Here is a 24,613-nt window from a genome sequence, read left to right as displayed (position 1 = left end):
CAAAAGAGAAAGACCAAGGAACTATAAGTTACGCTATACTGTCCACTAACATCACCACCACCACCACCAGACACTTGTAGTTCCTTGGTCTTCCTCTTTTGTATAAATTAAACCTTGGCTCTCCGGCATTGGAACTCTTGTAAAGAAAGGTGGGGGTTGGTAAGCATGCTGCGAACTTTCACATTGCGATTGTAGATTGTAGATTGTAGTAGAGTCGCGCTGAAGAACGTCCAGCCTGAAATGCTAAGAACGCCACCGCCTAAAGTTAAGAATGGCTATTTTGGTTTTCCAGCAGCTTTTGGGATAGATATGATCCAGTACGAATTGTTTCTATGAACTTACTTAGCCAGATTCTTGGACGTGCAACTACTGTGCTGTGTGCCCAAGGCAGGTTTGGACAAGTAGTACAGTAGAGTCGCGTGCCCAAGAACGTTGTTGGCCTGGTACATTCTTATTTTTCAGCAATCTGGCTGCGTTCTTAGAACCAATCCATACTGGATCATATCTATCCCAAAAGCTGCCAGAAAACCAACACCGACGTTCTTAGCTTTAGGCTGTGGCGTTCTTAGTATTTCAGGCTGGACGTTCTTCAGCGTGCGACTACTGTACAATCATACAAAATGTATACCGTATGAGCATTTTCAACCCATACATGTACAGACGTATGTGGAAAAACTACAGGTCTGTTAGTTTGGAATTGGACAATCCCCACAGGCCTATTGCCAGTATTGGGCCATTCTCACATACCCAAAATGTGGCGTCAAGAGTCCAAAACCCGGGTTATGGACTCTTGGTATCGTGTGGCGTGCGTGACCTTTCGTCCAGGTATTATAGCCATGCCAACATGGAGTGTGGCGGGAACCCCGGATACGAAAACGTAGATGACGTATCCAGAACACTGTACCGACATTCGTTCTGTCCTTCCCGGCAGTTTGTGTCCAAAAAGTGTGAATGTGCCTGTGTCAATGCACCTGCATGAAAATGACGTTTGCCAGTACTCGTACGTGGAATTCTGAAACGTGACGCATATTGTAATGCAGAATGGATAGCGGCCTTTTTAAAGGGTACCCTGCACATGCAGCGTAGAGAGTTGACCCAGGTCAATTACGCTGACAAAAGTCAAATTGCGGGTTCCCTTTCCCGCCAGCTGGACATGCATGCTCTCACCAGGCCGGGAGTCGTCAAACGCCGGTACTTGACGACTCCCTGGCTCTCACTTGTCAGCCAGCTCACACGTCTTGTCGTGCACGCGCAGACGTCCAGCATACACGCGTGTCGAAATGTGTTTTTTGCCGGGAAAGTCGGTAAATTTTTTAAGTGAGGGTCCCTTTTATATTTAGTCCTTCGCCTTCTTGTAAGGTTGTGTGACCATGGTGACTGCTTTCGCCCGAAATTTGCTCTTGGCGCAATCAAGAGTACATTTTTTATGTACTCTTGGCGCAATGCGTCCTGTTTTTTTTTGCGTCATGTAAACACTCCAGTCAATCTGTGTTCATGGCGGGTTGACACTTGAGCCAGGTCTTAACGCCTCATGTAAACACAGCCTCCGTACAGTACGTACCACACAAAGTACGGATCTGTCCACACCAGGAAGTTGTATTTTTGCGGTCCATGCGTACAATTATTTCGGAGTGCAACAACACTGAAACTTGCGCGTCAACAGAATTATGTTCTCATGTAGGGACTGTAGATTGTAAAAGGTGAAGATGTAAATTTTATGGGGTAAGCCAAATTTTTAAAATGATTTCAAATTTCGTGAGGAATGTCCAAAACAGTTCCAGGGAAGAGCAAGTGAAGAATAGTTGCCAAAAGGCTTGAATAGTGAAAGCAATTAAAAAAGGTTAAGAAAGCCCCCATTGTTCCCAACTTCCCATGCACCCTATGGAAATAATTATGGAAAATTATAAAAAAATTAAAAGCTTCTCGATGGTGAAAATATAGACGGATAAGTAAAACATCCATACACACACACATATAAATATCAATGCTTCTAGCATCTACTAATCCACACCTGGTGGAACCTCTGCAAATCGGTCTATGGTTGAGAGCAATTCCGCAACAAACTTTAGATTTTCTACACCACCAATCAATTCCCTGCAGGCAGCAAAAGAAACGCGAGAAAAAGAGCATGGAGGTCCAGGAGTCAAATTCATGCTGCATACAAAACTTCATTTTCCATCAAAGAACTGGCCGTTACGGTCAGTTGGCAACACCGTCATAGTAGAGAGGTTCCGGAGTACGATTTTCTGTGCCAAAACCAGTAGAGATGCTACAGATTTTTTATACGTCGTTTTCGAGTAGTGAAATGTTCCGGAGTACGGAAATTATTGAGTACAGTATGTGTTTGCCGTCATTGCCTAGGTTACGATCACAAAACGTCACATCCCCGCGCTGTGCCTTTTTATTTTGAAAATTCATACCGAAATCAAAACTTCCCGCGGAAAATCGATGTTTCTCGTTTCCACACTCGATGACGCAAAATCTCCATACAAGACATACATACATGGTTCGTATGAAAGCCAGTCCACACGGCTTCTCCGTGCCGAAAAATTATATGAAGCACGCCTCAAAAACATCTGTAGCGCCTGTACGGATCTTGGCACAGAAAATCGTACCCTGGAACCTCTCTCGTATCCCGAACCATGGTGCGTCTATATCCTGTATTCTGGCTAGTGCTCAAACGAGTACTCTATAAGCTATCGGACGAGTAGTGCCACTATCGAGTCGAGTGTCGAGACTAGTATCAGGGAACCGAGTCGCTCATATGCGCTCATTCCCCACCACACCATGACATGCATGTACTACAGGGTAGGTGCATTTCTTAGTTTCGCCCGAAGTCAGTGACATCTCTCGGACTCTTTGTTCTCTCTCTCTCTCACTTGCATCTACATAACTAAAAACTTCCAGTAACAAAAGCACAGCTCTTACTTCGTTGAAAAGAACTGCTGTAAATATACAAGATTTTGGCACTTCACGATTTTTGACATTTCGGCGGCGATTTATTTTCGGCGTGGGGCAGAGGGCATGGTATAGTGCGACAGATGCTGTGAAAAATTTCATCGGCGTTTTAATTTACTGTACGGGCAGAAAATTTCGTCGGTCAATAATTTCGTCCAACTCCAAAGAAAGGGAGTTCGTCCGGTTGTAAATTTCGTCCATGGACTATACCAGTGTATTGAAACGCTGGACAAATCGACATTCGTCCGGCATTTAATTTAGTCCCAAAGCTCCTTGGACGAAAAAGACGAAATTAAATTCCAGACGAATATTTCTGCTTGTACAGTAGGCGTTTTGGGTCGGTGCCGAATATAGCCGAAATTAAATAGCTGCCGAAAATTCGTATATTTACAGTACCTCAATGGACTTTGTCAATTTGTGCTACACAAGAAAATCAGGACAGCATACATTCCCGTGCTATACGTGTGTGTTATCAAGTATCGAGCCCCCTTTTGAATTCGAGTCGAGTATTCAGGCCGGGGTCCCCTGGGGATCTGGAACGGGACATCCTGGCGTTGACCTGCCGTGATGGAGACCTGGCCCTTCTCAACCCGTGCACTCTCTCCTGGCAGTTCACCTCTCGGGCCCTCTTGCACCAACGTCATTCCATGGAAGCTGCGACAAGGCAGAGGAAGCGTGAAACCATAGCAGCTTCTCGTGCACATAATAGCGCAGAGCAAGAGAATCTTCTGGGTAACTGCAGCCCATCATTGAAGCGGACTGTCCAGCTTGCTGCGGAAAGAGGTGCTTACAGCTGGCTCAACTGTCGCCCACTCCGCCAGCATGGATTCACCCTCCACAAAGGCGCCTTCCAGGATGCGTCATGCCTTCGGTATGACTGGACTCCGCTCTGCCTCCCTACATCGTGTGCGTGGCAAGAACTTTGATGCTGTGCATGCCATGTCGTGTCCCACCAGTGGCTATCCTGCACTACGCCACAACGAGATTCGTGATGTCACCGCCGCCATGCTTCGCAAGGTTGCCACTGACGTAATTGTTGAACCCCCTCTACAACCGTTGGGTGGAGAACAACTCCGGTACAGCCATATACACCGATGGAGCCCACCTGGACGTAGCGGTGTCGGGGTTTTGGGTAGTAGGTTCGAGCGGACATTCCTCGATGTTTGGGTTTTCAAACCACATGCTCGTTCGAACCAAGCCTCATCCCTCGCTTCGACCTACTCCAAGCATGAGCAAGAGAAGAGACGGGCATATGAGGAGAGGGTGCGAGAGGTTGAGCAGGCCTCCTTCTTGCCCCTTGTCTTGCTGCGTCAGCATTCCTGTCCGACAAGCGGAAGGAGCCCTTCTCCATTACGATGGTCTAGATCTGATCCAAACTCTCTTTCTCGCTGGTACGTTCAGCTAATGATAGCCTCCGAGGCCACCGTGGTGGATCTGTGGATCAACGTGCTCGTGACGCAACAGTTGCGGAATCGTTGGCTCTAGCGGTCAATGACTGTCATCTGACCTCGTAAACTTGCCCTGAGACAGCTTCCTCTTTGTGAGTGATTTCCATTGTTTTTTTATTCATAACCCCTGGGAGGATTCTTGCTTGCACTCATGGGATAATCCATACGTATTGTGCAAAAAAAGTATTCAACGAGCGGGTACTCGAGTACTCGGTGTACTCCTTTGAGCACTACTTCTGGCGCTCCAATACTCTGCGATCGAAATCGAAACCAAGGGTGCAACCTGCTGATGCAAGCCTGACTCTACAACATGTGGAGAATAATCACACCTTGGACACATAAATAGGCCCTGCCCCAAGGACAACTGGAATGGCCAGGCCGGGAGAAAGACAGGGACAACAGTACTGCCACACAAAGCCCTATCACCTACTTGATAGACTTCTCTGCGTTCTGTGCTGTTGTGACGAGCTTTAAAGATGCCTGCTCGCCTTTCTCTCGTATTGCAGCCAGTTGCTGGGCATGTTGCATGTGCAGCTTTTCGCTTGCGGGCTGAGCCTGCAAAACACAAATGGGACACACACACAGATATGATTATTATACAGGCGGCTGCCAAAAGCCTATGGCTCGCTGAATTTATGTTCTTGCTGTTGAAGAAAGCAATGAAACGATGATAATCTACTAGTATGTTGTCCTGTCCACTTGTAGCATTGATGCCTACCTGAGCTAGAAGGAGCTGCTGCTTCAGCTGTTCCACTGTTTGCTCTGCTTTCACCGCTCGTATCTGTTAGAGGATTGCAAATATGAGAATCCAAGAGAAAGGACAAGAGAGTACAAGAGAGAATATACTACTGCAAATAATGTTGACATAATACAGTCATGCTAATGTACTTGTAGCACTGGTGCATGCACTCAGAATGGCCCACAACTCGGAAACACCCTAGTTTCGGAAGTACATGTACTTTGCATGAATGCAGTTACCAAGCCGCATGCTTCACTTCAGTTTGGCCTACAGAACCAGTACTGATACCATCACGGGCACATAAACTGGATCTGGGTCTCCTATGCTGTGAAACCGACGGAAAGGACAACGCTTCAACGAATATTCAACTGCAGATGCTCGGTTGAGGAGGTGACAGCAAAAGAGAAGTTCTACTGGTTTCTCTCTCAGGTGATAACCAAAGAGTACAGTGCCCGTATGTTTTCCCCATCTTCAAGAATGAATCCCATCTCCAATACATTGTCATAGTACTGTAACAAAAGAATGTCTTACAGTCGATGTTTCTAGGTTCTTTTCCACTAATTGCACTGCCTGCTCCAGCACAGCTGCCTCCTCCTTCTCACGTTTCTGCTGAACTTCCAGTTGCTTCTTTAACTTCTGACACCTAAAATGCACATGTGAGCAAGAGCAACAAAGAAAGGAGTAAATGGTACAGATATCGCTATTCTAATAAAACATTTACATCAGTTTGAAGAAACGAAAAGGGATAAAGTCCGAAGAAAATTGATACAACCAGGATTAGGACCAGGGACCTTCGCTATAGGTGAGCGTTCGTCTACCACTATGGTGTAGTCATCGTCCAAGAAGAGATTGTTCATCAATTTCTTCAGACTTAAAACCTCACGCTTCCTGACAAGTCGGCTGGATATACACATGACGCACTAAACAACAATTGCATTTTAACAGTTTAATTTCCACAACGAACATTTTCAATTGACCTCCATGTAGAGCATCGTGTTCTGTTGCCCGTAAACGTTGCTGAGGAGATTCTCTTTGAATAGTGAGTACTCGGATGGAGAGCCAAGGATGAATTTATAGACAAGAAAAAGGACCAAGGAACTACAAGTTACGCTATAATGTCCACTAACACCACCAGTTACCAGTTACTAAACAATCGGCTCATGCGATAACATTGCACGACACTGACCGACGGTACTGGCGTTCTACAACTAACTGGCTAACAGCTCTAGCACATCTTGGATGCGCACTCCAACAGCCTTCCAACTTGGAAGGTTCTAAGTTATAGAAATAACATACTGGTCTTGCCAGTATCGTCATCGACATGCATGAACATCCGCCAACGTCCTTCACAGCTGAGACTTTCAGCTCCTGCTTATCTTGGTTGCGCTCACCTTCCCCTCCTTATGTCAAATGAAAAACCTATGAATACAGCTTTATTAATACTCGTAGAAGACCTTTTTTCCATTTGACGTGTACTTGAACTGTGTACCAGTAACCCGCTATATCTGATTTCAAACACAGACACTGAAGCTGTGTACTAGGCAGGTGCAGAAGATGATGATAACAATCTGCTGGCTGCAACGTTGTCCGAATGACAGCAGAGTGCTAATTCTACTGTTTCAGATATTACCCACCTACACTGCGTGCGTGTTCGATTTTGCCCACAAATCGATTTTTGAATGCATTCATGAATTACCCGTGGCTATTCTCATCACCCCATGTGAATAGGATGAATCGATTACGAGCTGAATCTGATTCCAGGGCTCATGACATGAAATCGAACGACTTTAACGCACGAGATTCCATTCATGAATCGATGCATGGGAGTAATGGAACGCACCCACTGCACAGTGTCCATTGAAGACGGCCCCACTCATCGTGCTATTTCGAAGTACAAGCTTACCGCTTTTTCTCGGCTGTGGCCTTCTGTTCAGCAGCTGTCAGTTGAGCAACCAGCCGTGTGTTTTCTTCTTGCAGCTATATCAGCACAACAACAGCACAACACATAAACACAAGTACAATCAAATCCACTTTGAAGTGTATCCCATTAAAGGGGAACTGTCACCAAAAATTGTCTTTGTCTTATCTTGTAGTTCTTTGGCTCCTAATCACGATGGTGTTATTCGTTATTCTCTGCGATGACTGGAAGTGGGTGAAAACTTGAAAAGAAGGTGCCCAAAATTGTCCCGAAGTACCGAGTGACGTCACTCCGGACTTGACCTCCACGCGTACATTCATCGTCAAAAACGAAGTCCAGCCCGTGTGCTGGTCGATCAAGCCAACTGTTCAATGTACGGTGCACGCTTGCCTTCTGAACTCGGACACTGATGTGTACGTTGTACACAATGAGAACTCAAGATACTCAAGCTCACAAACAGTATTCCTATGCCGGAACCTGTAGAGATCAGCACTGACAGATATCAGTCTACTGACTCACTACCAAGTTTGCCTCATAGACTGTGAACGTTAAAAAACTGTTTAGTGTCAATGCAATGCTGTGTACAGCAATATTATTAGCAGTGAAGGTGGCTTTCTCAGACACATGCTTCATTGAATGCGGTACCTCACCAGGACCGGCGGAACCGGTCAGGCTGGTCCGGCCATGGCCGGACCACTTTCCCAGCTGGATGGTCCATGTGATTCGTGCAAAACCGGTGTAAAAAAATCCAGAGGTACATGACTCGACTGTATTGCCGACGTGTGATGTGCTTCGAAGTAGCTCAGGACTCCGTGACCGGCACTTGCACTGTATGGCTGATATGGATAAAAAAAAGTTGTGTTTGTGTTCTTTTACTATAATTTTCTGCATTTTCTGGAGCCTTAGAGATGCCCAAATTCGCTCTATTTCACGTAAATTTTAAATATTTCGACCGGGGGAGGTCCCCCGGACCACTCCCAAACTCCTTCCTCCGGCCCTGCTCACAAATTTGGGGTAGAGGATAGCAGTGGAAGCCAGAGAGACACAGCGGGAGAGGGGGAAAGAGAGTGCGTGAGAGAGGTAGGGAGGGATGGAAAGAGAGAGAGAGAGGCAGGGATGGATGGAAAGAGAGAGAGAGAGAGAGAGAGATGGGGAGAGAGAGGGCTTGATGGATCGTACCAACCTTCTCAAGTTGCCGCAGCAGGTGTTCGGAGTTTGCTGTGCCACGACCAGAAGATGAAGGTCTTGCAGCGGGAGGTGCTGGAAGTCCAACGCCATTCGAAACACTCGAGTCATCATCATCATTATCATCTGAACTTGAAAACATAACGCGTGAGGATGGGAGGCCTGTAGTAGCACTTGGGCGCGAGGGCAATGGTGCAGATGCCAACTCGCCACTGGAATTCGCCCAATCATCATCGGACGATCCCCCACCCTGTTGAAACAAACATATGTGCGCACGCACACACACACATGCATACACACACACGTGTGCACACACTTCCATCTTGCAATCAAGGCTGAAATGAAACGGTGCGGCTCAACAAAGACGTTACACCATAGGAATACCAACACAACACTCGGTGGTGGAGACTGCCGTGGGCCACAGTGAACCATGCAACGAGCCTTGAGTTACCAACGTCTCCACAAAGCAGGACAGCGTCAGCACATAGACATCCCCACCCTGGTCTCACATCCCCGAATCCTACTACAGGAGCTACCGTAAAAGTCCGTAAATAAGTACGTATTTACTTTCGAATTTAGTGACCACACCCGTACTAACTTTCGGGCGGGTACTGACTTTCGGGCACGAACTAACTTTCGGACCTGACTTGGGTGTAGTGGAGAAGTCATTTTCATGTCGATGTACATGCTACGTGCTGCATGTGTACCGGTACTTATTTCGGGCAGTATGTTTATTGGGCTTGACTTGACCTCAACAGACAGAGCCAAAAGAATGAAGGGGGTATTTCTTTCGGGCAGGTACTTATTTACGGACTTTTACAGTAGTTTCACAACAGGCAACGCATACTTTAGCCACAAAAGGAACAGACGGCGTTGAGTCTCGCTTGACAAACGATGTGAACGAGAACGGGTTTGCCCTCTCATCGCTTGCTTTCTTCGGCACTATAACAGAGCACGCAGAAAAACACAAACAGCACAGAAAACCAAAAGTACTAGGCTATTATCAAATTTCAAACCCATCACACATCTGATGCGGCATTCGGTACTACTATGTACAGTGATCACTACCAGTAGAGTTATGGGTCAATTTTAAAAGTGCGTGCAAGGGGAAGTATACCCTAAAATCAAATTTCACCAGTTGTAGTCTTTGGGGTGCTGAGTCAAACGGTTTTGGTCCAAGGAGGCTGAGACGCTCCCTTCCTTCTATATTTATTCCCAACCGAACTCGCCACTTCCACCGAAACTGGGTGACTACGTCCTGCTTTGTAGATGGGAATTTGTATGCGAAATGTCACTAAAAGCGTCATTTCATTCTTATAAAAGCACGGATGACCGCGATTGGCCCATATCAAGAGTACATGTACTCTTGCCCATGTGTTGTAGTCTTTCGGACACTGAGTCGACTGGTTTTGGTCCGAAAAGGCTGCGATGCAGCGTTCGGCCCTTATTCCCAATCGAACACGGTTGAGGAATCGGTCACGTGCTTGTGCGCACACCAGTCGCCTGGTCAACGCATAGGACGCACTATCACTGCTTGTTTAGCATGGTTGTGAACTGTCCATGTATTCCAGACATGCTTTCTGGACACAAAGCATACTAGTAGATCGCAGTCCAAACTGCTTTACTATGTGTTCATGTACAGGCTACACAGACAGTATTCTGGTTCTTTTAGCAATACAACTTTACAGCCCATTTCAAAACTATAGACGCGTAGGGTTTTTGAAATATTTCAAATTTGGCTGGAACGTTTTGAGAATAGTTTTCGGAATATTGCTCAGGACCGCTCCACAATTACTCTCATATAGTTTCTAAACGATTGGATAACAGACGCCCAATTTGGAAAAAATTATGCACAAAGTGATCACAGATTTTATGTGGTATAGATGCTGGCATAACGGTTTTTGCCTACAGTAGAGTCGCGCGCCCAAGAACGTTGTTTCCAAGGGGTTAGCCTGGGACGTTCTTATTTTTTCTGCAATCTGGCTGCGTTCTTATAGCACGTTCTTAGAAACAATCCGTACTGGATCACATGTATTCCACAAGCTGCCAGAAAACCAACACCGCCGTTCTTAGCTTTAGGCTGTGGACAGTGTGGTGTTCTTAGAATTTCAGGCTGGACGTTCTTGGGCTCCGCGTTCTTCAGCGCGCGACTCTACTGTAGGTACGCGTCTATAGTTTTGAAATGGACTGTAGCTCCCTACCTGGACCAGCAGCGCTATCACTTCGAGCGGGGACTGCTAGAGGTTCATCATCCTGTGCAAACAGATCAGGTACTGCTGGAAGAGTGGCAGGCTTTGCTACCTTGGCTGCTGCCTTTTTACTCTTGACCTTCGATGGCTTTTTCACAGGAGGAACTTCTCTGATCGGTTGCACATCCTCCTCATCCGATGCAAAGTCACCGGATTGCTGGGGTCCGCCGGAAACAAAAGCTTTGAACGAGAATGGATTGGCTTCCTTCTCGCCCTTCTTGACTTTGGTGGCCATAGTAAGATACTCCTGACTTTCGTAGCCAAAATGGGCTGAACTACACAAGACTCGACACTCGACAGTCTGTAGCTAGCTCGGACGACTCCAAAACTGGCAAAGGACAAGAAGCATTTTTTTTTGAAAATCGAAACACGATGACGTCGTCGTTGAGGGTCACACACACGTGACGTCACACATATGTACATGCATGACGCGTCGACTGCTTCCATGGCAATGAATGGCTTTCTTTCTGCAGAGCATTGACAAAAAATCATTGTCCCACAGAATCTTTGCACTACATGAACCTTTCCCTTGATATTATGATCTTCCTGTCGTTTCTTCGCCATACCTAACCATGTCGACTACTGTTGTGAAGTCAATCGACCCTATTATTGATGTGGGGAATCTCCTTGCCGTGGATTTGCAGCCGCTGGATACAGCTCGCCTCCAGTAAGACATTATTGATACATTTTACGATGTTGAGTAGAGTTGACGAATACAAATAACTATAATCATTGTTGTGTTCCACAAAGTAGAGGGTACGTGCGTGTACATCATACACATCCGAAGTGCTCGCCTTTGGTCGCATTGGTATGAGCTTGAGTACAGCCATGTACATACTACTTGTTTTGCGTAGACGAACACATTGTGAAACTAGATACTAACTTACTTGCAATATGCTGCTGTTGTGCATTTTGCTGTTAATGCATACCGGTAGGTTATTTTATTTTATACATGTGAGACGGCATCAGGCTACGAAAAAAGAACATGGGCGAATTGGCCTGCTTTCCTTTGCGTACACACATGACCTGTGGCGAGTGACATGCCACCAGCAACAGCTGATTGCGTATCGGGTTTAGCACAGCCCCGTCCGCCCGTCACCTTCAGACATAGTGCAGTACTCAGTATAATCACATGTATCACCTGAATTTTCCCCTCATCAGGAATGAACGCGAAGAGTATGTGAGAAGTGTCACCCGGGATAACCTGCAATTACTGGTCAATGAAGTATGGAAGGTGAGGCGAGCACACACGGAATACATTTGCTGCAGCTTAGTCCTTGATATGGAGGCTGCATGGTACTGGATATATATGAATAATTGTCAAGTTGTATTTTGGACAATGCAAGCAGGTTCAATGGATCTCTGGGTTGTTTTTCCGTCCATCTGGACAGTTTCACATCGTGTTGTTATCTTTATTGGTGTAGTGTACCCTTCGCAGTCTCAGAGGTCGGTTTAACAGGGTACAGTGTAGATTGTACAGTAAAACCTGTCAAGGCGACCACTCGAATAAGGCGACCACCTCTCATAGAAGACCACTGAAACCAGGACCAAGGGGTGCTATTTTCAGTCAAATGACCCTGGATAAGGAGACCACCTGGTAACAGAGACCACACTTTGAAGGTCCCTTGAGCGGCCGTCTTAGACAGGTTTCACTGTACTAGCATGCACCTTGTCTCCCCGCTTTGATGGGCAGCCTCCACTCCGATGTACACGTATACTTCCATTGGTAACTGTGCCAAGCAGCAAACACTTGGACAACATGTGATGTGGTGTTCGCCATATCAACTGAGTCTATGTTGTTGGCCAGTGTTAGAGTTACACTTACACCGCCAAGAAGATGCACATCATATTCGTGTTCAAAGCTTCACTGTATTTTATTGTCCGGTTACGGTCCGGCGATGAGAACACCTGAATGTACTGTGTATGGTGCGTGTGGTGTGCGCTTGGTATGCATGGTGCGTTTAGCTTCCCGCAGAGCGTGCAGAGGATGCTGTTGTCGTTGCGTTACCGCCTGGCACAACACTGCTACCAAGAGAGAAGCCTGTAAGTGTTTACTTGTCTTGCACATGTCATGGAGTGCATGGATGTCTTGTTTGGAACATGACCTATGCATTACATGACCTATGCATTACATGACCTATGCATTAGATGACCGTACGCACATGCAACCAGGCTACATGTATATTTTAAACATACCCCAGGAGAAATCGAGGTACAATGAGCCCGATTTTAGCAGTGATCGGTACTTTTCACAGTGTATGACAACACACTCACACACACAGTCACACACACACACACACACACACACACACACACACACACACACACACACACACACACACACACACACACACACACACACACACACACACACACACACACACACACACACACACACACACATATATACACACACACACACACACACACACACACACACACACACACACACACACACACACACACACACACACACACACACACACACACACACACACACACACACACACACACACACACACATATAGACACACACACACACACACACACACACACACACACGCATGCATACACACACGCGCGCGCGCGCGCACACACACACGCGCTCACACACACACCTGGTCCTTGTCCTGGTCCTGGTAAACACTGCCATTACGGTCACGTGTCCCCTTGCGGGGCCGACAACATGGAAATGACGAGCGACGGCAGAAAGTCGGCAGTTTGCCGAGAGATCAGGGACCATGTTCAATCGGCACGACGAGAGAGCCATCTTCGGCAGCTGGAATCCACGAGTAGAGCGGCAGCACCGACCACAGGCCCCACAGTGGGCCTTGCAGCATGAGATGGCGAGCCGCACACGCGGCGGCGGAGGAGTCGCCTGAGCAGCAATGGTATGACATTCTGGAGCGACGCATAGAACTCGTTCTTTGCGGAGCGTTTGCTCCGCGCGCGCACACACACACACACACATACATACAGCAGAATAGCTGATCTCACTGCCACTCCAGAAAATACATTCATACGGTAACTATAGATCTGACTTTTCCACAGTTTATATAATATCCTTAATTTTGCTGTATCGCAATACTGCCCTTCGTTAAATTTTGGTCAAATTGACTGTTGTATCTACTTTTGCTATTTCAATGTGCATTGACAATGGCTTGCGTGCCATCTCTATCCATATTCTCTAGTAATGCTGGTGTTATCCTGGTGCTCTGTTGCAGGTGCCCAAGCCAAGACCTCCTACCAAGTGGGAAAAGTATGCCAAGCAAAAGGTGAGTGAGGATGCATACATAGTTTGTCTTATCTGAAACTAGGGATGAAACGATCACTGACAATTGGTTATCGATTATTACGATCGAGTTGTCGGTCATAGCAATTATCTGCAGGTATTTATTTTATTGAATGAGTGTTGTTCTCCTCACTACTGTCAGAATATAATAACGAGGCACGTCAAAATAATGAGGCCACAGATGCCAAACCACTTGGAATCGCAGTTCTCCATCGTAGATATCAGTATTGTTATTAGGGTGGTGAGTGGCCATGCCTGCGGGGGGGGGGGGGGGGGGGGGGGTACTTCTTTGTTGGCTATACTGCTGCGAATATGACTTCACCACCAATAACAACCAGTCGCAGCCAATGCTATCATGCTGTTGATGCTGTCGATACTGTCTTTTCAGGGTATTGTAAAGAGGAAGCGCTTGCAAATGGTCTATGACGAAGAGGCAAAGGTAGGTTGTATGTTGCGCTGTGTGTGTGCATGCGTGTGTGTGTTCGTGTGTGTGTATGTGTGTGTGTGTGTGTGTGTGTGTGTGTGTGTGTGTGTGTGTGTGTGTTTGTGTGTGTGTGTTTGTGTGTGTGTGTGTGTGTGTGTGTGTGCTTGCATGTGGTGTGTGTGTATCTATGTCTGCATTTGTGCGCACATGCATAATCGCCCAAGTATTAGTGCACACATGTACATTTCCAGCCAAAGGCAACACGCCTGATTGCAAGGGGTGTTTGAATTGTCGAATCGGTCGGACTGCACGCATTTCCAGAACCCAATGGAGCATGGCTTTGCTCGAGGATTGTGATCACACATACGTTACAATGCGGCTACTGTGGTGCAGTAACACAGGCACATTCACCTTGGCCCACCTTGATTCATTGACTTGAGGAGAGAGAGAGAGACAGAGACAGAAAGTGAGAGAGCTGTGTTCATAAAATCCGTCTGGCTGTGCGAAGCTCCAAGGCACATTGTATTATCTCTTTCACAAATACTGTATACCATTTTACGATAAAGTGTGGCACTGCAAGGCGACATTGTTCAAGGAAATTTATAGCGAGCAGCACATTTAAGCAGTCCCTGCCCAACAAGGCTGGCGGTACTTCCTTGCTTTAGTTGAATCATGATGGAGGCAGCTACAGCAGCACAACGGAGACTTTTTCATTGTAAGCGACAATCGCTCAAAGTATGGAGATAAACAACACTGCAAAACATTCTGCATTTCACTAACATATCCGCTCCTGTTCAAAAATGAGATGATGATCAGTAGCGAAAATAATCCAAGCAATTCTGGACCATGTGGTGTTTGGACGGATTCGAATATATCAACTCCTGACCACGTTTCAAGAAATCGAACACGGTCCAACCCAGTATGCTTTTTACCCCCAGAGTTCTTTAGTATTCTCTCTCTCTCCTCTCTCTCTCTCTCTCTCTCTCTCTCTCTCTCTCTCTCTCTCTCTCTCTCTCTCTCTCTCTCTCTCTCTCTCTCTCTCTCTCTCTCCCTCTCTCTTCCCTCTCTCTCTCTCTCTCCTCCCCCCCCCCCCCTCTCTCTCTCTCTCTCTCTCTCTCTCTCTCTCTCTCTCTCTCTCTCTCGCTCGCTCGCTCTCTCTCCTGTAATATTTTCCTCCGACATAGGAATACAAACCTCGCCATGGATACAAGCGTGTCAATGATGAGAAGGCAGTATGGGCGCTGCCAGTACCGGAGCAAGGAGGTGAGACAACAGGATATACTCCCAATGCTTCTTGCGAGAGTCGTCGGTTTGCGAAAATGTCAGCAGGTTTGCTAGGCTGATGTGCCATTCAAGAATGTTTGTGATGATAATGTACCTGGTTGTTAGACACATGCAGCTCTTCTAGCTTGGTTTGTTGTTCATTCTACAGACTGTACCTGTATGAGTGTATGTATAGAATTCTCCTGTTTCGTCAAGGGGCAATGTTCATATTTCTTGTTTCCCCCTGTCCCAGATCCGATGGAGGACCAGTTTGAGAAGCGAGCGAATGCCAAGAAGGAACGCGTTGCAAAGAATGAAGTCCAACGCTTGCGCAATATTGCTCGCTCGCAAAAGGGTGGGCTCAAGGCCGTGCAGAAATGTGAGTAGGCGTAATGGTGACCTGTGCAAGGTAGCTTCATGTTGATGTGTAGAAAGTAGAAAGACCGATATTCTCTCCACAGTAGGATGATGTTTGCTAGAGGTGTTGAGTTTACACAACTCAGAGCATAATTCTTCAGCTGAACCGATTATGGTGTTGAACTTCCAAGTCCTGTAAGGCTTTGAGTTCATTGTCCTGGACATGTACTCCCTGGAGGAACGCAGTTGTACTATCTCCCATCTCTAGACATATTTGGCATAGAACATGTAAACTACAGTGATGGATGGTTAGTATACTTAGTACTGAGTAGTATCACTGTAGTCATTATAATATTGTAACATGCACACGCTTCTTGAATGAAGACTCTCGTGGCCATGTTTCCACTGTGTACTCTCACTCACATTGAATTGAAGTACAAAGTTGTCAATCCAATACAGTTATGAAGCTGCAGGACCTATCCGTATGCACTTTGGAATTATTGCCTGGATGTGCATCTTTTCACACACTGCATCTTCAAGTCTTGTTAATCCTCACTACTTGGTGATTGTGTGTTTGAACAGCGATGGCTACCGATGCGCAGGCAATACGGAAAGCAGAGCGAGATGCCAAGAAAGCAAAGGTATGAGTCGTAGAGAGTTTCATGAAGAATCGTTATGTTTGTGTGTGTGTGTGTGTGTGTGTGTGTGTGTGTGTGTGTGTGTGTGTGTGTGTGTGTGTGTGTGTGTGTGTGTGTGTGTGTGTGTGTGTGTGTGTGTGTGTGTGTGTGTGTGTGTGTGTGTGTGTGTGTGTGTGTGTGTGTGTGTGTGTGTGTGTGTGTGTGTGTGTGTGTGCATGTGCGTGCGTGTGTGTATGCATGTGTAATATCGTTTGATTCATTTTGTATCAAAGTAGAACAGCTGTTGTCTTCCTACAACCTTATTGGTGCAGTTTACTCTTCATATTTTATTCGTCAACGTGACTTTCTCTCCTCTTTTCAACTTTTTTCGTGAATTGGTTTCTTCAGGTTACCAAGGCTCTTTCAGTGGCGAAAACAGCAACCGCATCAATGGGTGTACATGACACAGATGTAGTGGTCAGTACTTTGCTACTATGCAGCTTTTGGTGCTTTCCCCTTGCCCTGGTGTGTGTGTGTGTCCGTGCGTGTGTGTGCGTGCGTGTGTGTGCGTGTGTGTATGTATGTGTGTATGTGCAGGTACACGTACAAGTGTGTGTGTGTTTGTGTGCGTATGTGCGTTTGTGTGTGTAAGTTCATTTGTGAAGTGCTGAATCAGATCCACTCTGCTGATTTAGCAGTCACACTCACAGGGTAAAGTTGGATGTCGGGGTGGATACCCTGATACCGCGTCTCCATTGGTCTAATTTTGCACATTATCCTCACCCACTTTACAGTCTTACTGCTTTGTAATCTATGAACATAGACATAATGTGTGAAGTCCACCCATAATTTGTGGAGATCCATTGTGCTGCTCAATAGCTACTTGGGGTGTCCCTCCAAGAGATGCCTGCTGAGTCTCTCTCAATCGATGATACCGTGTTATCATTTGTTGGCTGTTTGCAAATGTGTGTATGTGCATAAGTTGTGTGTGTGTGTGCCTATGTTTGTGTGTGTGTGTGTGTGTGTGTGCGTGTGTGTGTGTGTGTGCGTGTGTGTGTGTGTATGTGTGAGAGAGAGAGAGACAGAGAGAGAGAGAGAGACAGACAGACAGACAGAGACACACCGACAGGCAGACACACAGACAGGCAGACACACAGACAGACAGACACACAGACAAAGAGAGAGAGAGAGAGAGAGAGAGAGAGAGAGAGAGAGAGATAGAGAGAGAGAGAGAGAGAGAGAGAGACACACACACACACACACACACACACACACAGACAGACAGACAGACAGACAGACACACAGACAGATAGACAGACACACACACACACAGACAGATAGACAGACACACACAGACAGATAGACAGACACACACAGACAGACACACACACACACACACACACACACACACACACACACACACACACACACACACACACACACACACACACACAGAGTGAGAGAGAGAGCACACGCTTTTGCGATGTCTTAACTGGGATGATGACACAAGTCCTAGTATTTTTGACTGCATGCAATGCTTCATGGGATTCATAATCTAAAGTGAGTTCTCCTCCTTGTTGCTGTAGGCCAAGAGAAAGGAGAAAGGACAGCGAAGAAAAGTAAGTATTATGTTCTGTGTTTCACCGTGAAAGAAAAGAATAATTGATACCGTGGCTGCTGTACAAGCGGCATGCAATGCAGGTTCGTAGGCAGTATTTCCCCCAACCCACTGCTGTACACAATTTGTGCCAATCCAGGATCAAAATGTGCACAATCCTGCACATCGAGTCTGATCCTCCAAGTTGTTGTACATCGTACTGCACTTGACAGCCTTGATCTAAGTCCCGCCCCCTGCCGAAAACCCAGCTGGGAGGCGACATGGCGGGGGGGGGGGGGGGGGAGATCAACGGTACTTTACGATAATGAGACTTCGGGTATAACGACACTTCGCGAATAAGGACACTTTTTTGATGCCCCGCCGAGTGTCGTTATAAGCGAAGTTGACTGTATATTACTCCATGTTCTGAGTTGCAGACATTCCATGTACGGTGTAGCGGGCGTGTTGGAAACCAGGCTTGGTGGCTAGGTGAGAAAGGCAGGAAGGGTATTAGACATGCAGCCAGACCTCGCTTATCCGGTCCTCTTTTACCCGGATCCCTCGCCATCCAGAAGAAAATAGCTGGTTACAGATTTACAGCATACGTATGCATCCAACATAACCAGTGTTCGATTAGCCGGTTCCCTCGTCTATCCGGATGTTTTTGTGGAAGACGGATGTGTGCGGTTAATTGAGGTCTGACTGTATCTACCTTGTGATGTGGTGCGGTGTGTGTGTGTGTGGATGTGTACTTGTATGTGTGTGTGTGGGTGTGTGTGTGTGGGTGTGTGTGGGTGTTAGTTCCAGCCTGTCGTCGGTGACTTTAAGGCTGAGCGGACTCGCCATGCGCAGCTGGCTAAGAAGCTATTCAGTGATAAGCCGACCGTGAATGTGACCAAGGTGAGTGTCAGACATCATGTGCCTCTTTTAGAAAAATAAGAGAATGGTGTCATTTTTATTTTGTGATCCTGCATATGCAGTGTTTATTTATGCACACAAAGCAAAGATGACGATGGTCAGGTGGTTAGTGCTCCCACCTTTTGAAGAATGAACTTGTGACCACGACGTGGGCCCGTAGGTCAAGACGTGATTTCTAAAATCATGGGTTTCAGCCTGTCAGGCAAAAGATGTTGCATACCACTCCGTCGTCTACAATGTAGTGCTTCTTGACCTTTCCTGACTGATCACACTTCATTACCACCGTTAGCCCATTGGGGGGGGGGGGGGAGGTTATCAGCGCGCCAGTTTACAGTTTACAGTTACAGTCATCAGTGTATTCTGCCATTCATTGGATGTCAGTGGTCAGACAGGCGCGTATGCTACTGTTTTACATAAGCCAACGGCGTGGCAATGCTCCAATGTGTGGAGCTCACATAAATACATGTATTATTTATTTACGGTTCGCATGAGACTTAGGGCATGTTCGATTGGTTGGATCCAGATCCAGATCGATTGAGTGGATCCTTTGGATCCACCAAGGTTCAATCAAGCGCTGCACTTGATCGAATCTGGAATTTTAGTGATTTTTTAGGGTTTCCATGAGAGAAAGCAACGATTTCCGCATCATGACCTTTATTCCCGCCATTTGTGCATGTATCACGTACAGAGTACGTTTTCTTGGCAAAAAAGAATCCGGTGGATCCTGTCAACCCTGCTCCCGGAGTAGGGCTGGTCGGATCCAAATCCGTTGGATCCGGATCTGGATTCGTTGAAACGAACGTGCACATATTGAGTGGATCCGACTGATCTGGATCCCGATCCAACCAATCGAACATGCCCTTAGGGTGCGTTTTAAAGTCCTCTCGGAAAAGTCCGAGACTCTCCGAATAGTTGGAGAACTGTTCTTATCTCCGCTCTGAATTTTAGGAGATTCTCCAAAGCTCTCCGAGCGACACAGGTGGTTGAAACTTGGAGATTCCCGAGTTTGGGGGTTAGCGCATGCCACCTACAATGTACTGCTAAAAGCCACCTGTGGATCATGACTGGAAGGCATTTCCTTTTCGCATACATACAGTGCGTACTACAGTGCTGCTCAATGAAATCCCGTTGGTTTTTCCCTATTCCCTGGTGCAGGCAGGCCAAGCAGGCAGGCAAACAGGCATGGTAGGATTGTCTTGGGCCAGGCCAAGCAGGCAGGCATGGTAGGATTGTCTTAGGGCCAGGCCAAGCAGGCAGGCATGGTAGGATTGTCTTAGGGCCATGGCTCAGAAAGCGATAGGGCACCAGGATTACGAGAGGTGGATTTTCAAACCGTGCTGCGGCCCACAGTAAATTGGAACTTGCGTACTCTTATACGCAGACCTTCGTGTAAGAAAATCCAAGAGAGTGAACAATCACTATCGCTATCCTCTCAAGGAGAGTGGTGGGAGAGCAGCCCCCCCCCCCTAAAAAACCCTCTCCTTATCTGCCCAAGGCGAGCACAATACAATCTGGGTTTTTTCTACTAAAGAGTGGTCACTGATGCCAGGCAGAGGTGTCATCTCGCAGGTCATTGATGGGAGGTCAGTGCAGAGGATTAGGTCAAGGCATGTGTTGCTCGGCCAGCGGGTAGGTTCATTAATCTGGTTAGTGAGACTGTATTCTGTGCACAGCCTTCTGAGATGAGCGTAACCAGGGGTCATGGTGCAAAGCGTATTAATGTTAAGATCAGCGAGTAACAGCAGGTGTTCACTGGATAGAGTCAGTAGCTCTAATTGCTTGCTAAGGTCTTCCCAGAAGCTCACCGGTGCAGCAGGTGGCCTGTACACAATACTGATGAGTGAAAGAGGTCGGGGTTTCCTGGCTACACGCACAGTCAACTTCGCTAATAACGACTGCGGATATAACGACAATTCGCGAATAACGACAGAATTTCCATGCCCAGAGCAAAGTCCCATCCAACTGTAATACGTATAATGAGACTTCGGGTATAACGACACTTCGGGAATAAGGACAATTTTTTGATGCCCCGCCGAGTGTCGTCATAAGCGAAGTTGACTGTACAATATGGAGAGACAGTAGTTCTAACTCATGATTGCTGCCGGGATCGGCAGTAGCAATGTGTACAGAGGGCGAGAGGCGATTATTAACATAGAAACAAACACCTCCACCATGGGTATTGCGGTCACTCCTATAAATAGTATATCCAGGGATGTGTACAGTGGCGTCTGATATGCTACTGTAAAGCGTGCAATTTTCGCGGCGTTTTTAGTTCGCGTTTTCAGCATCCGGACAAGTTTGCGAGGTTTTAATTTTGCGATTGCAGAAGGGCATTCTTGCTAAACCTTTCATGGATCTCCTTTTCGCGCTGTCTAAATTTCGCGATTTCCACGCGGTCGCGAATTTCGCAGAAATTAGACCATGGCAATAATTTCACGGTTTACAGTAGAGTCTAGCCACGTTTCATTGACTGCTAGAATATGGATTTTGTGGTCGAAAAGGATTTGGTGAACATCATGCAGTTTATTTCCAAGGCTACGTATATTTACTTGTGCAATGTTGAGCTGCTTAGAAATGATCTGTACAAACTTGCTAGTCGCTGTACCTGTCTGTGTGAATGCACCATCACCTTGGCTTAGGGTTGCGCGTTGACTGGGTAACACAGTAGGGTGCCCCGCAGTTTGTTTCCTAGGCTTGGGCTGCGTGCGTTCTTGCATTCGGTGCGAGTAGCTGATTGCTGTACGTGTCACTAATGGGCTCACATAGCTCGTTTTGGATAACATTGTATGGCAGTGAGCAACGTATGTTATCTGCACGAGAAGCTTCTTATATAGAGGGATCATCTTGGTACGACGAGACTGCTGCGCCCTGGTGAGATTGTGCCCCACGTACAATGGTTCATTGTTGACTTTCAAGTCAAATCTTTGACCGTACACGTTTCTCTTCATAGATTTACGTGCGAACCGTACTCGGACAGGCCTGGGCTTGCTTGGCATTTCGGAATTGCAAGGCGTCTCTGCAGTACTGCCCAAGTGGTCAGCGACGATGATGTCCGAGTCTTCTGATTCCTCTCCATTGGAGTCCTCTGAGTCCTCCGAGATTTGGAATTATGTGAAGACGTCGGAGTCTACCTCGCTGCCCCCATCTGACTCGCAGCTGAGACTGACCTCGCTATCACTCTCGGTTGTCAGGCCGTTTGTTGTGTCCGGACTTGGGCAGCGACATCCGCAGTGGTCCACCAGCACCCTCTAGCACAATGCCGGAGTCCGCGACTTCTTCATCCGAGTCCAGGAGGTCACAGAGTTGCCCCAGGGTGAACTCTATCGCTGGCCCGACTTCGAATGGAAGGATCGTGTTTGCTTCCAATTTCAGAGATAAGCCGGCAAAGATGGTGACAATCTTCTTCAACAAGCTGGCTGTTGCGAAGAAGTTGGTGTTCTTCAGCTTTTTGAGCAAACCGCACATTGTAGCACTGACGGAACGCTGCGAATTGGTGTTGATAGAGCTCTGCTGCGTGAGCCGGCAGACAAATAATTACAACACTTGCGTTTACGACTAGTTCTGTGATTACGGGCAACTGGAAAATAAACACTTACTTTGCGGGCACTTGAATGGCGAGTAACTGCGTGTTTGGTAACGTAGTTCGTGCCTTCCACGAAATTCAGCATGTCCTCCAGTGCCTTCCCACGAAGCTGACTGCTGCTTCGGATCTTGTCCGAAAACTTGGCGCACGGCCTGCACCCCATTTGGTGACCATGTTCTTGCCGCTGGCACGCTCGACGTCGTGGCCGATGCTGTTACCCACGTTCCATGAAAGGAACGTGGATACCTGGACAGAGTTGGCAACCATCAATGCGCCCGAACTAAAGACCGACAAGACTGGGCAGGTCAGTAAGAGCACTCTCACTGAAAGCGAACTGACCGGGAGTAGACTGGCAAACAACGATCCTGCCCGCGGTCTAAAAGCAGCAGTCAGTCAGAGAGTGCATGCCGTCAAGAGGACATGAAACCCATAATGCTCTTGATGCTGTGCACCATGGGGCACTCGAGTCAAGGTGGATGAACTGACGACCTGGCGACTACGCTAGTTCATAGCTACCATACCGTACTGCCCCGCTCGAAATTCTTTAGTAGGTGCGCGGCGAAAAGTGCGCCCAAATGAAAATAAAGAGAGCGAAGGCGCACAAGATCGATCGCTGTCCTTTTACCAGATACGCTGATGTGTCACTTGTATCCTGTACTCGCACTTACCAGTATGTTTGTTGTTGCTTTGTTGCCTTTAACTTGTAGGCGGTGAATCGACTCGAGCTCATCGAGGCAGAGGAGAGGAGAGAGCGCCCGCAGAAGGGACGAGCACAGAAAGGGCGCCCACAAAAGGGACGCCCACAGAAGGGCCGCCCACAGAAGGGCCGCCCGCGGAAGGGAGGCCCGCAGAAGTAGTCCTAGGGCCCTTTTGAAATTTCCCACTTTTACTTGACACATGTTGGCTAACATGGATTTTATGATCATTCCTGGATGGTTTTTGCCTCCTGAACACGATGGCATAGGTTTCGATTGCCGAATTGTGTCCGAACATAGTGAAAAACATCAAAATAGAAAATGCCGTTATTACCATGGCAACCTAAGGGACCGTCTGTAAATATCGATGTTTTTTTTAGAGACGATATTCGTTCGTATGGGGGTTTTGACGCTGTTCGTTGTTTTTGGCGGAAAAAATATCGATCTTCACATACGCTATTTTTAGGTATGCACCTTGTACTTGCTTGTCGCGGCTCGTGCACCATGCAGCATGCAGGCACTTGAACCTTGTGACTTGTACTGCAGCACGTATTGTGTACGTACCTGTACACACAAACCGTTCAATATAAAAAATATCGGTCCACTGCATAAATGTATGCATGTTCGTATTAGAGGGGGGAGGGTCTGGGGAGATATGAACAAATATCGTCTTAAAAAAAAACATCGATATTTACGGACGGCCCCTAACTAGAATTGCTCCTATATCCATTTCTACTGACACGTATATGGCCAAGTAGCACCTCATTTTGCTCAGAACAGGGAGTCGTAAAATACGGTATTTTACGACTCCCTGGCTCAGAATAAGCAGTAGATACAGTACGGCGACAAGTACTGTCCTTTTGTAGTGTCAAAACAAAATATCCAAAGTGCAGTGAAACTTGACTATTGTACATGTACATTACATGTCACGTCGAATGTTAGCAATGAGGTACATATACATGCATGTATACCTGCATTTGCAGCTAGTAGATACATGATACTACAGTGTATTTACATACATGTATTAGTATATCAGACTGCAAACACAGAGAAAAGCCTCATATGGTTCGGCATTACACTTCAACAGACAGAATAGGTATTGTAGCCCAAGTACTGATAGGAGAAGGAAAAGGTGGATAGGAAACGGTCAGAGTCTAAGGTAAGAAATGATAGGACAGTTGCAACCTGAACTAATTTACTCAAAGCACCTGTAGATAATACGATGGGCCTGTGGGGATTGCCCTATCAAATTTTTGATAAATAAAACAAAACGTGACGGAAAACGAGGCCAGCACACCGTTTCGACTGTTTACACACCCAAATTTATCCGACAGAACATTTCCGTTTTCAAATTCTTCCACCTTGGCCAG

General features: G+C 46.8%; 2 protein-coding genes across 2 annotated transcripts; one reads left to right on the top strand and one right to left on the bottom strand.

Annotated features, from left to right (window-relative positions):
- Nucleotides 1–1,649: 1,649 nt before the first annotated feature.
- On the bottom strand, nt 1,650–10,817 carry LOC135805808 (endosome-associated-trafficking regulator 1-like). The gene is made up of 8 exons (XM_065319910.1): nt 10,450–10,817; nt 9,096–9,190; nt 8,247–8,498; nt 7,049–7,122; nt 5,677–5,788; nt 5,125–5,187; nt 4,837–4,961; nt 1,650–2,094 (listed from the first exon to the last, which is right to left on the bottom strand). The coding sequence occupies exons 1-8, from the start codon at nt 10,730–10,732 to the stop codon at nt 2,001–2,003; spliced, it is 1,098 nt and encodes a 365-aa protein (XP_065175982.1). The 5' UTR covers nt 10,733–10,817; the 3' UTR covers nt 1,650–2,000.
- A 178-nt stretch (nt 10,818–10,995) lies between these two features.
- Nucleotides 10,996–23,504, top strand: LOC135805807 (ribosome biogenesis regulatory protein homolog). The gene is made up of 12 exons (XM_065319909.1): nt 10,996–11,164; nt 11,659–11,731; nt 12,463–12,540; nt 13,722–13,772; nt 14,178–14,228; nt 15,398–15,476; nt 15,730–15,855; nt 16,416–16,474; nt 16,859–16,927; nt 18,037–18,069; nt 18,849–18,947; nt 23,256–23,504. Exons 1-12 carry the CDS (start codon nt 11,070–11,072, stop codon nt 23,403–23,405), a joined length of 963 nt encoding a protein of 320 aa, XP_065175981.1. The 5' UTR covers nt 10,996–11,069; the 3' UTR covers nt 23,406–23,504.
- The last annotated feature ends 1,109 nt before the right edge of the window (nt 23,505–24,613 follow it).

The sequence above is a fragment of the Sycon ciliatum genome, chromosome 1, assembly GCF_964019385.1.
Source record: "Sycon ciliatum chromosome 1, ocSycCili1.1, whole genome shotgun sequence".
Taxonomy (NCBI): Eukaryota; Metazoa; Porifera; class Calcarea; order Leucosolenida; family Sycettidae; genus Sycon; species Sycon ciliatum.
The sequence above is the reverse complement of the archived record's forward strand: the minus strand, read 5'-3'. Positions and strand labels throughout refer to the sequence as shown.

Excerpts from the sequence above, each read along its gene's own strand:
- LOC135805808 (XM_065319910.1), bottom strand. The coding sequence starts at position 10,732 with ATGGCCACCAAAGTCAAGAAGGGCGAGAAGGAAGCCAATCCATTCTCG. Across the intron at positions 7,123-8,246 it reads TGCTGCGGCAACTTGAGAAG|CTGCAAGAAGAAAACACACG; the intron begins GTTGGTACGATC and ends GTGCTGATATAG. Across the intron at positions 5,188-5,676 it reads AGAACCTAGAAACATCGACT|ATACGAGCGGTGAAAGCAGA; the intron begins GTAAGACATTCT and ends ATCCTCTAACAG.
- LOC135805807 (XM_065319909.1), top strand. The coding sequence starts at position 11,070 with ATGTCGACTACTGTTGTGAAGTCAATCGACCCTATTATTGATGTGGGG. Across the intron at positions 15,477-15,729 it reads GCCAGTACCGGAGCAAGGAG|ATCCGATGGAGGACCAGTTT; the intron begins GTGAGACAACAG and ends CCCCTGTCCCAG. Across the intron at positions 18,070-18,848 it reads AGAAAGGACAGCGAAGAAAA|TTCCAGCCTGTCGTCGGTGA; the intron begins GTAAGTATTATG and ends TGTGGGTGTTAG.